This window comes from Battus philenor, unplaced genomic scaffold, assembly GCF_028537555.1.
Source record: "Battus philenor isolate CCGP_79_NKW_IND1 unplaced genomic scaffold, ilBatPhil1.0.hap1 SCAF_18, whole genome shotgun sequence".
NCBI lineage: Eukaryota > Metazoa > Arthropoda > Insecta > Lepidoptera > Papilionidae > Battus > Battus philenor.
Genome location: NW_027181680.1, coordinates 4,691,191 through 4,707,495, shown reverse-complemented (window position 1 = coordinate 4,707,495; position 16,305 = coordinate 4,691,191). Strand labels below are relative to the sequence as shown.

At 40.2% G+C, this 16,305-nt stretch overlaps 2 protein-coding genes across 8 annotated transcripts in view; both read left to right on the top strand.

Annotated features, from left to right (window-relative positions):
• Nucleotides 1-2,440, top strand: part of osa (trithorax group protein osa) — a 101,507-nt gene extending 99,067 nt beyond the window's left edge. For all 7 annotated transcript variants that reach the window (XM_068763713.1, XM_068763712.1, XM_068763711.1 and 4 more), the window contains one exon: nt 64-2,440. In XM_068763713.1, coding sequence (XP_068619814.1) covers nt 64-1,980 — 1,917 coding nt within the window. In that variant the 3' untranslated portion in view covers nt 1,981-2,440. The remainder of the gene's footprint in view (nt 1-63) is intronic.
• Nucleotides 2,441-5,019: 2,579 nt separating this feature from the next.
• On the top strand, nt 5,020-16,039 carry LOC137920457 (trichohyalin-like). Its single transcript, XM_068763824.1, has 14 exons — nt 5,020-5,148; nt 5,928-6,022; nt 6,914-6,988; nt 7,741-7,810; nt 7,889-7,980; nt 8,630-8,761; nt 9,922-10,048; nt 10,122-10,922; nt 11,286-11,399; nt 11,944-12,057; nt 13,439-13,549; nt 14,337-14,447; nt 14,931-15,114; nt 15,815-16,039. The coding sequence occupies exons 1-14, from the start codon at nt 5,020-5,022 to the stop codon at nt 15,883-15,885; spliced, it is 2,226 nt and encodes a 741-aa protein (XP_068619925.1). The 3' UTR covers nt 15,886-16,039.
• The last annotated feature ends 266 nt before the right edge of the window (nt 16,040-16,305 follow it).

The following is a 16,305-nucleotide window of genomic DNA, read 5'->3' as shown; positions in this document are numbered from 1 at the left end:
CTTTTCATATTTAAAATTATACTCTACTTTGACATTAACCTTATAATATATTGTTTTATCTAGGGCGCGGGACCCGGTGTAGGAGCTGGTCAGATCAAGAGAGAATTAACGTTCCCTCCGGAATGTGTAGAAGCGACAGTTCCGACCGGCGAGAAACGGCGGAGGCTGACGAAGACCGACGTCGCACCAGTCGACGCGTGGCGGATTATGATGGCCCTAAAGTCGGGGCTTCTGGCGGAGACTTGTTGGGCGCTCGACATTCTTAACATTCTGCTCTTTGACGATAATTGTATAGGCTACTTCGGCTTGCAGCATATGCCCGGTCTACTCGACTTACTTCTTGAACACTTTCACCGGAGCCTCAGTGACGTTTTCGACGCGCCCATGCCCGAAAACGAGCCGTGGTACACGACACCCACGACGACCGAACCCCCGGCGAAAGTGCGCCGAAGAGCAGAACCACCGGATCCCGCTGACAACGTCCGAATACTGTCCGGAGAAAATTACACGTTCCAGTCGCGGCGGCGACACCCCGTGCTGCACAAAAGCGACGAGGAGCTGTTCGCACCCGACGACTGCGAGTCAGACGGCGAGCGGGTGGAGGACGTGTTGGAGCCATGGCAGTTCGGCGGGGACACGGCGGGCGCCACGCATGTCGTGCCGTGCTTCCGGGGCGAGTTCTTGCCTCTGCCTTTTGTGCGCTTGCTGCCCGGCGAGCGGCCTCCCTCACCCCCAGCACCCGCCTCCGTGCGCACAGACCCCGATCCCGAAATGCTCAATTCCACTCAAGCACCGGACACGCCGACACCCACGCCCACGCCGCCCGACACTGACGCGGACAATCTTGAAGCTGAACCGATGGAGCTAGAACCCGAACGGCGACCAACGCTTCTGATTCGGGATCCCGCGGGTGTGCTCAAACGGCGGAAATTGGAAGACTACGAGGACGAGTGCTACACGCGGGATGAACCCAGTTTAAACCTTGTTAACGAAACCCGCGACGCGCTCGCGAAACGTTGCATCGCACTCTCGAATATCCTGCGCGGACTTACCTTTGTGCCCGGCAACGAGGCGGAATTCTCTCGGTCGAGCGCATTCCTGGCGGTGGCGGGGAAATTACTTCTCCTGCATCACGAGCACGCCCCCCGAGCTGCTCGCGCGCGTGCTTACGAGCGGGCGGCACGCGACGAAGCCGACGTCGAGGCGTGCTGTTCGAGTCTGCGCGGAGAAAGTGAGTGGTGGTGGGACACTTTGGCGCAGCTCCGGGAGGACGCGCTGGTTTGTTGTGCTAACATAGCCGGCAGCGTGGAGTTAGCCGGGCAGCCGGAGGCGGTGGCGCGCCCGCTGCTGGACGGATTGTTGCACTGGAGCGTATGCCCTGCAGCCGTGGCGGGCGACGCGCCGCCGGCCGCAGCGCCCGGCTCGCCGCTCTCGCCGCGCCGTCTGGCGCTGGAGGCCCTGTGCAAACTGTGCGTGACGGACGCTAACGTGGACCTGGTGCTGGCGACGCCGCCGCGCGGGCGCGTGGCGCTACTATGCGCGGGGCTTGCGCGCGACCTGTGCCGCCCGGAGCGGCCTGTGGTACGCGAGTTCGCCGTCAACATTCTGCACTACCTGGCGGGTGCGGGCGGGCGGGCGGCGCGCGAGGTAGCGTTGCACGCACCGGCCGTGGCGCATCTGGTGGCGTTCATCGAGCGCGCGGAGCACGCGGCGCTAGGCGTGGCTAACCACCACGGCGTGGCGGCGCTGCGCGACAACCCGGACGCTATGGGCACGTCGCTGGACATGCTTCGGCGCGCCGCGGCCACGCTGCTGCGCTTGGCCGAGCACCCCGAGAACCGCCCGCTCATCCGCCGCCACGAGCGACGCCTGTTGTCGCTCGTGATGAGCCAGATTCTCGACCAGAAGGTGGCGCACGAGCTGGCCGACGTGCTGTACCACTGCAGCCAGCGGGCCGACGAGCCGCGACACGAACTCTAGGCGAGTGCGCGGGGACGCGACGGCTACCTGCGGGTACGAGTGCGTGTGCGTGTACGTGTATATAGTGAGTGAGGCGCGCCCCGGACGCGGCGCTCGGTTTTCGTTTCTCGTGACTCCGAGATCATTTATAGCGGTCAAGTGTTAGGCTGTACAATCCGATTTTTTTTGTTATTTATGTCCATGATGATTTATTTACAAGAATGTCAATGTGCTATAATCGATTTCTATTGTTCGATTGAGAAACAGATGTATTATAACTCGTAATTTTGATTTTTATAATAAAATGGGACTTGAATCTGTTTATTGGTTTTATGATGGAGATTTTATACCAAGTACCTTAGCGCCTCTGTTATAGAAGAAGTAGTGGAGAGTGTGAGGAGCTTATGTGGGTTATAAGTTTTAATTAAGTTTAATGTGAATTATTACAATAATCTATAATATATTGAAATTGAATCTGAAATTTACTTTTCTTTTGAATTGGCTTATTTAACTCAAACACCTTTTTATATTCAAAATTATATTTCCAAACTTAAATAATTTCTTACTACAAAGAACTATTAGTTAGCTAAAAAATTAGCTTATTGGAAACCGAGTTAAATTATGTATTGTTATTTACGTTTAATGATAATGAACATTCATTTTATCAATGAATCTTTTATTATTAGCACTTTGACTATTCAAACAAGTTTTGTGTGGTACACAAAGTAAATTATGACAAGAATTCACAATCTCCAATTTACATATACAGAAAATGGTCATAAAACATTTTTTTAATTCAACTGCTGTTAATTATTTGGAAATCCATGCAATCTGTTTATTTACGGGACTACCAAAAAAGAACCGAACAAGCTCGGAACATGCTTTTGGGCTGCTATAAAATCGATTAAAACTAAAAATGCTATGAAAATGAAATGATTTTGTATATTCATTATACCTGTGTGTGATCATGCATCCATAATGCACGACCACTTTTAATTTAAGAGGCGGCCAAAGGGCCTCCCAATTCATTTGACAACAACTGGTTAACAATGTTGCATTCCAGTTATTGAAACTGTAAAATATTAAATACATTTCTATGTAGTTTCTATTGTGTCGAGGTCATTAAATAATTTGTTACAATTAATCATTAATTATTCTATTCACAGCAATTATAAACAATCCTTTTCACAGACCCTTCAAAACACAATCCCTATTATTATCAATAAAAATTTAAATTTGAGTGCATTGTATGGTTTCCTGAGTAAGATCCGAATCACATGGTATGTGACTTGGAGACAATAGTTTTTTACTTTAAACCATTAGTCGTTACATATTTTCTATCATGTACCAACTCATTACTATATCAATACTTGAAATTTGATAAGTTAATTTATTTCGACGAGTAGAGATCAGCTAATGTAGGTTTTGTATGAAATTCCACATGCAAAGGGGGTTCAAAGGACATCTATAAAAAAGCTGCTATATAAAATGTAACATCAAACAGAAACCTCTAATAAATTTAAAAATCACGTTTTATTATCTGGTAGACTAATGCTACAGAAACCACTGTACGGCGCCAAAGCGAAAGCGATGCAAGGTAGGGGCCAAGGCAAAAAGAGTCTGAGCGTTAGACTGTCATGCTTTGACAATGGACTGACCGAACAAAGCGGCAGGTGGTTCCTTTCATCTCCAACGCGTATATCTAAAGCGCGGTACACCGGATTCGGTAGCGTTACTGTTAAGCATATGTGGGTAATAGTATAACTTTGAGATAATTAAATATGTCCCGTTATATTCTAGACATTTCGAACTTACATAATATACATTCATATGATTACATGATATCGATTTCGTGACCGCACAAAACTAATTAAAATTAAATTTCCAAAGTCAAAATCTCTAAACATCTGTATGTTGCAATGCATTGGCATTTACCCCTGCCGACCAGACTCATCTTAACCAAATTATAGACGATCGAACCAATGCCGTTTTGGAAGTTTTTTTTTTAGGAATAAGCTGATATTCGCTTTTGACAAGCCTGTATCCTTTGGTACACACAAATTCACTGAGAATGTATTCCTAAATACTTTGCCCAGTGCTTGTTCGTCTTAGTGGATAAAATTTTGATTTACCGTACTAAAAACATAATTCCGAATAATAACGCATTTGTTTTGCACTTAAATGTGGATGTTCAAAAATGAAGCTTTAATATAGCGTCAACCATTGTATTGAAGGCCAAAGCGACGTAAGATGAACTTCAAATGTATGTGGTATTGATGGATTTTTTAAACTAATCAGGTGCTATAAAATGTATCGATTCCTGGTATAGTAGAAATATTAATTGAATTTGAAGTTCATTATCGAGCCGCAAGACATCCAACCCTGGACTTGCGCTTCCCCTACATATTTTCAACAAGACCGGTTGAGAACGACCTATATCCATTGTCTTCCGATGATCTTAACAACGTCATGTGTCAGGGGGCGGACGTCCGAGGCTGCGTATGCCGGGCCACGGTTTCAACTCCAGAACCTTAAGGGCCTAATGACCATCTGTGAGCTATTGGGCCACTCTCGCTCCAACTTGTCGATCCATTTTGTTATGACGATTATTGTTGTTCGTAAGATACCGTTGCATTTATATATTTCGCTGGTATTCCTCTCCCTTCTTCCTCCAGCGCCTCCTACAAATTCATTGTGTATTTTGCTTAATTATTTGGTTTAATTTGACACAGATGAGGTGTTTATAACCATAGGCGTTGCGGTTCACCACGTTAACTGCAAAAAAATGTTTTTAATTTTAACTTCCCATAGTCTGGCAGTTAATAATCTGTCTGTCGCTGGTAAAGTTTCTATCAGTGATTCCATTTTCAATCTTTTCTCGTAAATTTGACATCTTTCATATTCATTCGTGTTTGTTTGGTCAAAAACTTGTTAAAATTCCGATTTTGCATTAAACTTTATACAAATAATTTGATAAACCGGTACCAGTGTTAAGAGTAATGAATAAATTAGCTTAAGTTAATTGTCTCTGATGCATCGCGACTATTTAAAGGATATTCGATGGAGTGTCAGACAAGCGATAGTAAAAAATTGTTCAAAGTATTCGAGGCTTCAAAACGCAAGCGCAAGAGAAAAAAACGTGATGGTGTGGACGACTGCAACTCTTTAGCAACTGACGATTCTACTAACGTAAGCAATATCTTTACTATAGTGTTGCCGAAACCACTGTCCTCCTCGATTTATGATACGCAGTGAATTAGTAGCTGTGGAAAAAAGGGCATCAACGCCTTCACTCCGAGCGATGATCGCGGACTGACGAAAGGGATCGACCGATACTCCTCAGTCTCGCCGCGTGCACCTAGGACGAAGTACAGCGGTTTCAGTAGAACTACACAAAATGACATTAATCAAGTTTACCAAGCGGCAATGGCTAGAAAAAAATATCATTTTTAAATAACATTGCTTTGGCTAGAAAACTTGGGGACATCGATAATAAAGAATTATATATTTTTTAATACTTTTCTTACGTCATTGGACCGCGTTCTCTACAATAACACTTTTAAAGTCGATCATTACTCATGATTGTGAAATTAGAACGAGAAAATGACAAACACACGATAATTAAAAAAATGAATTTAAATACGTAATTTTGTACAATTAATATCCCGCGAAGTCGCTATTTGCGGGTAGCACAAAACCGGCGACCTTTAGGAGGTCTACATGATGGATATGTGTGTGATGGTGATGATTGCGCAGGCTATAAACATTTTGTTTGTGTATAAAAGGGAAAATAATCGCATAGAGTGTACTTCAGGTCGTCTTTCAGTTCTTTAGCAGACATATCTTTAAGTTATTGTTCTTAAAATTACTTTTTTTACGCGAATTTTGCCGACGACTGTATACCATAATCAATAAATAGGACATTAAAGGTGTTTTTAAATATGTATTTCCTTGTATTTAATAAGCAGGCTTCCAAAGCCAATGGGCGCAGAGCATGCTCAGCGAAGGCTAGTTTGCAAAATGCATCTGCCGGCCCCGTAGATGTCACTGGGAACACTAACAGGTAATCTATTTATATGATTTTGTAAATGCAGGTTTTATTAGGTTTAGAGGTATTGCCGATGTTCCATAATAAACCTAGGCGACAATATTTTAACGTTTGATTATCAAATGTTAGATAGAACAGAATCTTAAAAACAGGGCTTTAAGACTGAAATTTAAAAAAAATTATAATTAAAGTGGTGCATCATTGTCGATCACGTGGTGCCTATATGTGGTTTTATAGAAAAATAATTTTCAACAAATTCAACCCATTCTAAATAATACACAAAGATGGACAAAGTAAAAATCGTATGTAAAATAAAAATATTACTCGTTGAAGTTATCCGCATACGTTGGAACGAAGACGAATTATCCTGTACACAATTAATATTTGTTGACAATTGTTCAACTCACAAAACTGATGTATAATAAAAAAAATATTTAGCAAAGGTGCTTTATATATTTTTACGATTATTGTCATCTAGTGAATACGGCTTGAGCACTCAAATTACGTAAATAATTTAAGTTTAATTACAATGACTTCCTTTTTTATGTTTATTTATCTTGATACAGTTAGACTTCTAAAGTACCGTCTATAACCACAGTGAAGATAGTCGAACTTTCTGTGGTTTCTTTCAAATTTATACATAAATGTACATACCACATAATATTATTTGCACACTTGTTTATGTTCGTGAAAGATGACCATAAAATATTTACTGTTTTTGTTGTTCTCAGAGCTCAGAATATATGCTAAAAGCTAAGGCAAATTGTATTTTCACGGTTAGGAAGCATTGTATTGCTTTATGTTGATTGCTATGACATGACCTGGTGTATTCTTGACATTGGTCATTACTATGTAAGCTTTCTTGAGCTAGAAAGTGTCTTATTAGCTATTTACGGACTCGATTAGGGACAGCAGTCCGGCGACCTCCCCGGTGGACGTTCACCGAGCGCCACGATCGCCCCGTCACCACAGACGTACAGCGTAAGTTAATGTATTTTTTACGAAGTTATGTCATTAGTCAGAAAGTAATTTTTCCTTCTTATAATACCGTATTGAGATTTGATATTAAAAACATTGTGACAACGTGAAAACACATTAAATCAGTAACCTTACCGTGTAAGAACTCGAGCCATTGGGATTTCGCTACGAGATCGAATCAGGTATGATTCGTTATAGCCAACGGATTGATCTGATTAGTAATGAGCAGACGGCATAGCGTACAGAACAGATGACCGCTAGGGTCTTGAAGTTCTTGAGTAACCACGAATCGGCAAGCGCAGAATAGAACGTTTACAAACACAAGGTGGACAGACGACCTAGTTACGGTCGCCGGAAGAAACCGGATGCAGGTCGCTTCTAACATTCTAACTTCTCATCTAAGCTATGTTCAGCTGTGGATGTTGGTAATCCAATGTGTAAATAAAATAATGAAGATGATGAAGTCTCTAAAAAACGAAGCGATGCTTGTACTATGTATATATATATATATATATATATATATATATATATATGGGAAACGGTCACCGTGTAGTGTTATACGAGTACTTTTGATTCAATGGTGTATTTAGGGATGTACGTAATGTTGTCATTGCTATCATTCAAGAAGGAACCGTCGCTAAAAACAAAAGAGTACTGTTAATTATGTTCGCATGGTTGCCGTGCTGTCGTGCCGATTGAAAATTAGAAATATTTTTAAACATATATTCGTAAAAAGGAAAAAAATGTTTTTTCAGGAGAGACGGAATATCTCTTGCACTAAAAGCAGGACTCGTGTCTACGCCTCGCTCGCTGTCACCATCTCATGTATGATTTCGATTTTTTTAATTCTGTACAATTGTTTTGTTTTTAATGTATGATATTAATTTATGTATTTATTCTCAGGACGACGAGGCTACAATTGAGTCAGTCCCTCAAGACCAGGATTCGTTTATATATCAGTTTTTGGAAGAGGCTATAAAAATAGACAAAAAGAAGTAAGGGATTGATTTTTTTTCAGATAAGAAAAATTCAGATATAATTTCATTTCGAATCACCAAGTTTTTAAATGACGTAGTAAAGTTTTAGTCGCAGTATTTCTACTAAGTCACGAAACAGAGATGATGTTGATTTCAGTGAACGCGTGAATTTGTCCAAAAATCGCATCACACATACCACTTGAAATATTTTGCGTTTCTATTTACGGTGAATTAATGCCATAAACATCTTCAGTATTAATTAAATTCTACATACCGTCACGTGCCAACGGCGTGAACCGGTTTTTGGATAAATCTATTATTTTCTTTGGATAACTATGTCACATGAAACACAAACAAACAATATTAAGTTCTTGATGAATAATATTTGTATTACGGTTTTGTAAATATTTATTTTCGGTTTCTGTTTCTTAGCTACTTGTATTTAATTGTATTTGGGTGCTTAAGAAGAACGCTGTCGGTTGTGACACACTACAAATAAATAAATGATGAATTAATTATAAATACGTAAATAAAGATTAATTTGCACAACAGACTCGAGATTTTTAAGCAGCAATGGTAGAATTGAAAGTAATACGACATTCCGTTAACACACGACTCGTATCGTGAGCTATGTTTGGAGTTATAAAAGGTTTTTCTTGTGGTAAAGACAACGCCATTTGCGTAAGCACGAGGAGCAGAAGGCGGCGGGGCGCGCTCGCGAAGCGTCGCTGCCGCGGGAACACCGCCACCACCACCGTCGGCACCGCGAGGAGGCCACCCCTGTCAGAGACCGCGACAGGTCATTTTAACTTCATTTTGACACAAATATGACATATTAATTATATATTATATATTAATCCTAAACACATGCGAAAGTTTTTCATCTAACTTGCACTTCTCTCCTAATGACATTTGCAAATTCCGCGGATGAGAGGCGGTAGTGCGCTAAAAGAGCTTAGCCTAAACCCACTTTTAAGGTTTCGAAGCTGGTGGGTTTCCTAGTAAACCTCGCCTGGGACCGCTACATACTACAATTTCACAGGATCATTATGATGCACATATAGATATGTATTCGGAGTTTTGATTATATCGGGAAGAACCCAGCAAGAAATTCATTAGATATTTTTTTTTGTACGAAATTTTACATTTTCTCATGTTTATAATATTCTGCTTGTAACGTAAAAATCCGCAAGATACTAATTCTAAACATGTTTATCTCCTATATATTTTTTTATACAATATTATTCCTTATTGATCAAAATTTTCTTAAAATAAACTTTAAAATTTTTTGGGGATATATGTAAAATTGCTCCAAGAATTTTATTATAGAAGCACGTATACCTTTATCGCAGTATGTATTACTGAACTTATTTTCCTTCTTATATTAAAATAATAGTTGTCACTGATTTTTAAAATTATTTATATTGTAAATATAGCAAATATCATAATTTGTAATATTTATTCAACATATGATGGATAATCTCTTATTGACGTCAAATTGAATCTACCACCAGGGATGATAAACACTATACCTGAATAGGACTAGTAAGTATTTTTTTAAATGTGTGAACATACATATTTAATAAACATAAGTAGCGCCTGGTGGCAAACACATAGTCCACAAGGTATGCCCTATTTTTTATGAAGTCATTAACAGTGTAGTAACATAACACACAATCGTTGTTAGACATTTTTTCAAATATATTATAGCATTAGAAGCCTTCTGAACATTGTATGGAATCCTATTGCAAAAGCCTTTGCCCATAGTAAGATTTACTAACCCCATGAGGTCAAGTTTAAGCTATACTAAAATTGTTTTTATTTTTTTTATTTACGTTGCGTATATCATACAATGAAATAATTTACTTTTGATTATTTGGTATGTAAATATATTATCTTTTAACTTTAGGTTAGACCATATTTTCTATATAAAGATACGACATTCAATTACTTTACCAGGCATGCTGCGCGACCGACAGAACAATCGCGAAGTCCTGTAATAGATCAGTCGGTCTTGTTGGAAACGTTTGCGAAACTGTGTGCGCAGATGAATAGGAAACCTTCCCGATACAAAGACAACACTGTCGTAAGTTTGACGTATAAACTATATAGTTACGTCTAATGTGTCAGCAATTCATCAAGTATTCTACTATTTGCAGTCTCGGACGATCAGCCACAAGTCGCTGCAGTGCGAAGTGGCACCGCGGCCGGACAACTACAACGAGCCTCGCTGCCCCGACAGACATCGAGACAAAAATTCACCTTCAAGAATACGAAGCCATGACAATTTCCGCAGCCCACTGCGAGTAAGGAACCAGTGCACCGGCCTGGACGAGCGCCGCAACATTGCCGACAAATGTGTTTGCTGTTATCCACAAACTAGAAAGCATAATTGCGAAAACAAATTTGAACAGTTAAAATCTCGCTCCCGCGTGGTGGTCGACCCTTACTATGAATACGCTGCTGACGTCACGCCGACCGGAAGCTGCATCGACGCCGGCTACGGCGAACATCGACCCGAGCAAAGGGAATACAAAGAATACGATAGAAGAGAACCTGTAAGAGATAGATACAATGACGACAGAAGAAAATATTGTGAACAGAAAGCGAGCAGGAGCTTTGAGCTGCAGAGGGAGTACGGCGACGATGGCAGAGGAACCGCGAGAAGTGATCCGCATAAAGCTAAACGTATGGAAGCACAGAGGAACCGGCGGTACAGCGAAAGGACTCGAGACCGCTACTACGACGAGAAACCCGATGTTAGAGAGCGCGCTTACTGCTTGCCGAACAAAGAGAAGTCACGAAGGCACTTGGAACAGTTTGATAGGAATTCAGTGGTATCGAGAGACATCGACGACCGGGACAGGTTCTCCGAAAAGGAGAGAGACTCCGGCTTGAGCGGTGCGGACGGGGAAACCAGTACAACGAGCGGAAGGAGCAATTACATGAGAGCTGTTAAAGTAATTGTTGCTTTATTCTTTTACTTCACTTTTGATTAATAGAAGCTTTAGAAATTACAGGTGTACTAAATTATAGGTGTGTAGATATTCTTGCAGGTATAATATGTAATGATTTATATAAATATTACATTTAACCGTGCTAATCACTAATATTGAAATTTATTAGATACATGTACACGGGTAAAAACTAAAGGTCATACGATTTATTTTTCACAGAATCGAGAACACGGGTAAACTGTTAAAATTACTTATATTTCATCTAATGAAAATATTATTGTACAAAGTTTTTGGTTTGTGGGATACCGAATCTGCATATTGCGGTAAAAGATGCATTAATATTAATTAGTTCATCAATAATTACAGCAAGAGATTGCCGAACAGAGGGAAGCAATGGATAAGATGATGAAACTGTGGAAGGAGCTCATGCGGTGCTTCAAGAGTATGTCGCAGACTCAGGGTCACGAGAAAACAGTCCAGGTCTGTTTTTTGTTCTATACAAATGCTCTCTGCTATCAATTCCCAACGCATTTTCAGCTTCACCCACTGGGTTTGAATAAAGTGTTATCGAAACTGCTGTACAGCGCCTCAGTGCTGCGAGATGGGAGCAGAGGGAAAAGAGTATAAAAGAGCTTTACCGGCTCACGGAACGGAACGGCCGATAATGCTAAGATGCTAAGTATCGGTGTAGTGTTTGGTTACTAGTATATAGTAAGAATCTGTAAGAAAAACATACACCAAGTCCATTAAGATGCTGTTATTGGATAATGTATAGTTGCTGAACTTATCAAAAAAAATTATTTTAACCTACGTTTATCCGTTACTGTGGGTTGGATCTTGTTTGCATTACCAATAGTTACTGAGTTTTTTTTTCTGTATCCTTTCTCTATTACTCTGGTTCTCGACGATGATTAATTAAATAACATCTTGAGACTTCAGCCTTGTTTCTCTCGAGTACATATATATGGAGGCCGCTTTATAAGAGACTGGGCGCGCTTGAGTTTACTACTGTGTGTGCGTGCAGGAGGCGGAGAGCGTGCGCGAGTCGGCGGCCGCGCAGCTGCGGTTGTGGCGCGAGTGCATGCGCCGCTACGAGACGGTCGCGCGCGACGTGGGCGACACCGACGCGCGGCTCATGGTCTGCACATCAACACCACAACCTACCAATTCGGTCACACTCTAGTATGTAGAGGCCTGGGCCAAGACTCCCCAGGGAGCCATTGAACTCCGCCAGGCGCCCTCTGCATCCTGCTGCTTCGAACTCACGGAATCTGCGAATACCACTTTTACAGCAGTAGCCAAAAACAAGCAAGGTTCAAAATCTCTGTCCAAACGCACTACTTATTCCACTTGGAATTTTCTGTTTGTGCATGTTTGTTGTTTTTGTTTTACAACAAAATACATATTTTATTTCAAATCTTACAGTATTACAGCATTAACTAGCACTGTTTCTTTACTTGCTATAAACTGGGTAATTTTCCCGTTAGCCGGGCGCAAAAGTGAACTGAACGCGAAGTCATAAAGCCTAACCTAATAACACTAATCGCATGTTGCACGCTTTGCCAGTATTCCTTGAAAAGAGACTACTACTATCTCTTAGAAAAAAGTTCATCTAATTTAAAAAAAAAATAATTTCGAGAGAAAAAGAACTTATCTTTTGTTTTGAATATTTTTTGAAATTAGAGTACATGGCTCAAACAAATATTGACGATTGAAAGTAATTAGGGAGAAAAAAATTATTTGAAATTTGTGCCCGGCTGTACGGTGAAATTCGCCAAGCATAACTAACCAATAATATAATGAATAACAAATCTGCGTTGGACTGTCGAATCAAAGAAAAATACATTGGCGATATAAATAAGGTTACACAAAATGTTTTTGGTATTTTTTATTACGACGCTAGTTTAATGTTGTCACTGTTGTAACATGAGCTGGTTCTCCGAGACGGTCATTCTAAAATATCCCGGTGTCGATGTTAAATATTTCACACAATATACAAGTGTTGGGAATCGAATTTGCCGCGTGCCAGTGTAAGTTACTTCTTAACGTTTAGGCTTTAGGCTATATATGTTCTCTTGTTGTCACTCACCGCATTCTCTAATTGTCAACTCTGAAAAAGGAAAGAGGTTGTTGTGTTGTTTGGTGTAAAAAATAATTACCTTTTGGTATATTCTTCAAATGTACACGAAAGAACTTTTGAATGGTAAATAATAATATGGGAATGAATACTGATTAACATATAGTAATTAATAGATATACAGATGTGTGTATTTTGACTACTTAATACAAAGTACGTAAAGAATATTTTGTCTTGTAAACGAAATAAACACCTACATAATTGCTTCATATTTTTGTTTATAAACGAATTGTTTCACCTGTGAGTTCCATTCGATTCAGTTTTTCTAGTGAACTCTATTTCTTTATCCTTTTTTATTTCTTTTCTATCTTTTTTTACAAACATCGTGTAATGTCATGTTTAATTGTTACTTAAAAGTGTATAGTTAAAGCGTATACGTCAGGAGGAGATCAGTAAACAGCGGTCGGAGATGACGGAGATGGCGGGCATGTGGCAGGAGTGTCTGCAGCGCTATCGCGACATGAGCAACGACTTCAACTCGCTTAAGAAACAGGTAACACGCGGCCGACTCGCGGACAACGCGTGGGTTGAAGAATCGCGGCCGAACATATCTTACATACGCGAACTCGGTCCGTGCAAGAAAATACTCAAAGTAGACTATAAACAGCCGCAAGTTTTAACGATTCTAATTTTAATATGACATGCGTTTTGTCTTAAATAATAAATATTATTTTAAAATGGTATTATGTGTACAACGATATAAAAACGAAAGGAAAAAGTATAAAACTAAATTGTTATTAAGTAAGAAAAGGACCAATATTTAGCCACTTCCGCACCTGCAGTGGTAGTCGTGCAACGAAATTCACCGCCCGCCAGCCCGCTGATAAATGCGTATGCGGCAAACAATGCGAATCACACAACCGCCACCACAAAATTACTCAACACGTGTTTCACCCCTCCACGGGGCATCTTCAGGAGTTATGTTACACCAATTAGTGCCAAACACAGAGTCTGTGTTTGGCACTAATTTGGTGGTGGCGGTAGGTAACGCCTGATTCCATTAAATAAATTATTGTTGTCAGGAGTTTATCAATACAAACTTTTTTTTTTAAAAAATTACGAGTTTCCAGTTTGTATTGTACTGAAAAGAAAACAGTCAAGTTTGACGATTTTAAATTTTGTTTTTAATCAAGTCATGGATTTTAATTTTAAAGCCAAAATCGTTTAGGTTGCTGTGGCTTGTTGAAAAAGCCTTAATACAGTTTTACGTACAACTAGTAAACAAGACATGAAGCGACGTGTCACGCGATACTTGACGCGTGTCGTATCTCATATCTTAGCTGGTGAACCCGGAGAGCCCTCAGCGTGCACCGCCGCCGCTGCTGTGCGCGGAGGGAGAGGGCCTAGCCGCTGCCGCCTCTTACCGTTTGCCGCCCGCCAACTACCCACCGGTGAGTATTAAATTCATTAAATTCCGTTGTCTTTACAGCTTTACAATTTGAAATTTCATTAGCTTATTGTTTTAATTAATTCATAACATCCGATAGACGCCTGTTGTGCCCTTCGTGACAATGAATTCTAGTTTACTTCTTATGACCTATACAAGTGATCATGTAAATGGTCCGAAGTGGGTATATTTTATTTAAATTATTAATTGCCATTGAATTAGAAGTAAATAAAAATGAGTTCCAGTTTTTTTCATTTAATATTAGTAAATTCAAAATAAATATAATAAGCCGTTTGCGTCCTCGACATGATCGCATAATGCATACGCGATGCAATATGGGTACGCGAATTTTTAAAATTAAATATCATAATTTTATAAATCAAAAAACTAACGATTACATCATTATCTGATTATGCGGGTGAATATGAATTAGGGTTTATTAAAAAGTTTATTGTCATATGAAATGTTTGGTACGTTGCGATAGCAGGCGCCGTGCCCGATGCCTGGGGCGTGTGGGCTGGCGGAGGGCGCAGGGCTGCGGGGGCGCGCGTCGGCGCCGCCCGCCTGGTGGTGGGCGGAGGGTCCCGAGGGGGCCCCCCGGCGCCGCTCCTCGCCGGACTCGCGCGCCTCCAGGGAGCGCCGACACACTAGAGACAGACGCAAGGACCGAGGTACGTTTCACTTGTAACTCCAAACTCGGGTTCTTGCATCCACTACAATGTCATTAGAAAACATACGTAGGCAAATATTATAGTCCCAAAATATTCCACAATTGTTATTTTTTTTAGAAACAACAACACCTTTTGGTAACGTGACTTTACAATATATTTTTATCTTTCTCTATTTTACACGTTAGCTGTTTTGTAGTTTAAAAACGATTTTTTCCAGACCTAAATTACGCTGTAATAGCCAAAAAATGTATGGCAACATTTTCATTGTGTCTAGAGATTTTTAACGGTTTAAGTCGTAATTTAACTTATGATAAATATTAAGTAAGGTACAGTAAAAATTAAAAGAAAATCTTGACATCGTCATCATCATTCCAACCTCAGAACGTCCACAGCTGGATGTAGGCATAACCTGATTTTACATGTGGCATTATGGCTATAAACAAATGCATTAAAAATACTCGTTTTGATTGATTTGCAGCAAAGCAGACACTATGTTGAAAAAAGTGTGAATAATTTTTTGTTCTTAATATGTAAGAATCGGGTCTACGGCCAATTCAGATTGTTTTAAGAAAAGATGTCCCAATTTTTGAGATTTATACAAATTTAGTTTTTTAATTCGACGTGTAAGCAGGGTTTTTTTTGTAAATAAAAGATCCTGTGTTGGGACGTGTTGTTGTGTCATCAAAACTTTGGTCTACAGATGATCGATTCAAAGAGAAGCCGTCGAAGCCGAACGCCGCGCGGAGCGAGCACAGGCACAGGAAAAGATGAGTCAGCGCGCATGTATCCACATCACGCGCGAACCAAAATTCTGAGTAGAAGGTGTCCGGCGAAATCGTATTTGTGTTGTGATTTATTTTTGTTTGTAGTTGTCTTTTATAGATTTCTATCTTGATATATTTTGTGTGTTTACCTTTCTATTATGTACCCGAATATAATATTTCAATAATCAAATTGCTTTTTTATCATAGCTTATAGCATAATTTTATTTTATTATATATATAATTTTAATATAGCTTAATTTTCGTGGTCTCTATTATCAGAGCATATATATACGACTGTTCAGCATTGTAACCGAATATTTAAGTAGTGACACACTCCCTAAAAGTATAAGATCACACAAGCTCTATGCTTGTACTCTGATAACTGTTACATTGTTTGTACGCAACGACGATTTTTTATTTTGCTTGT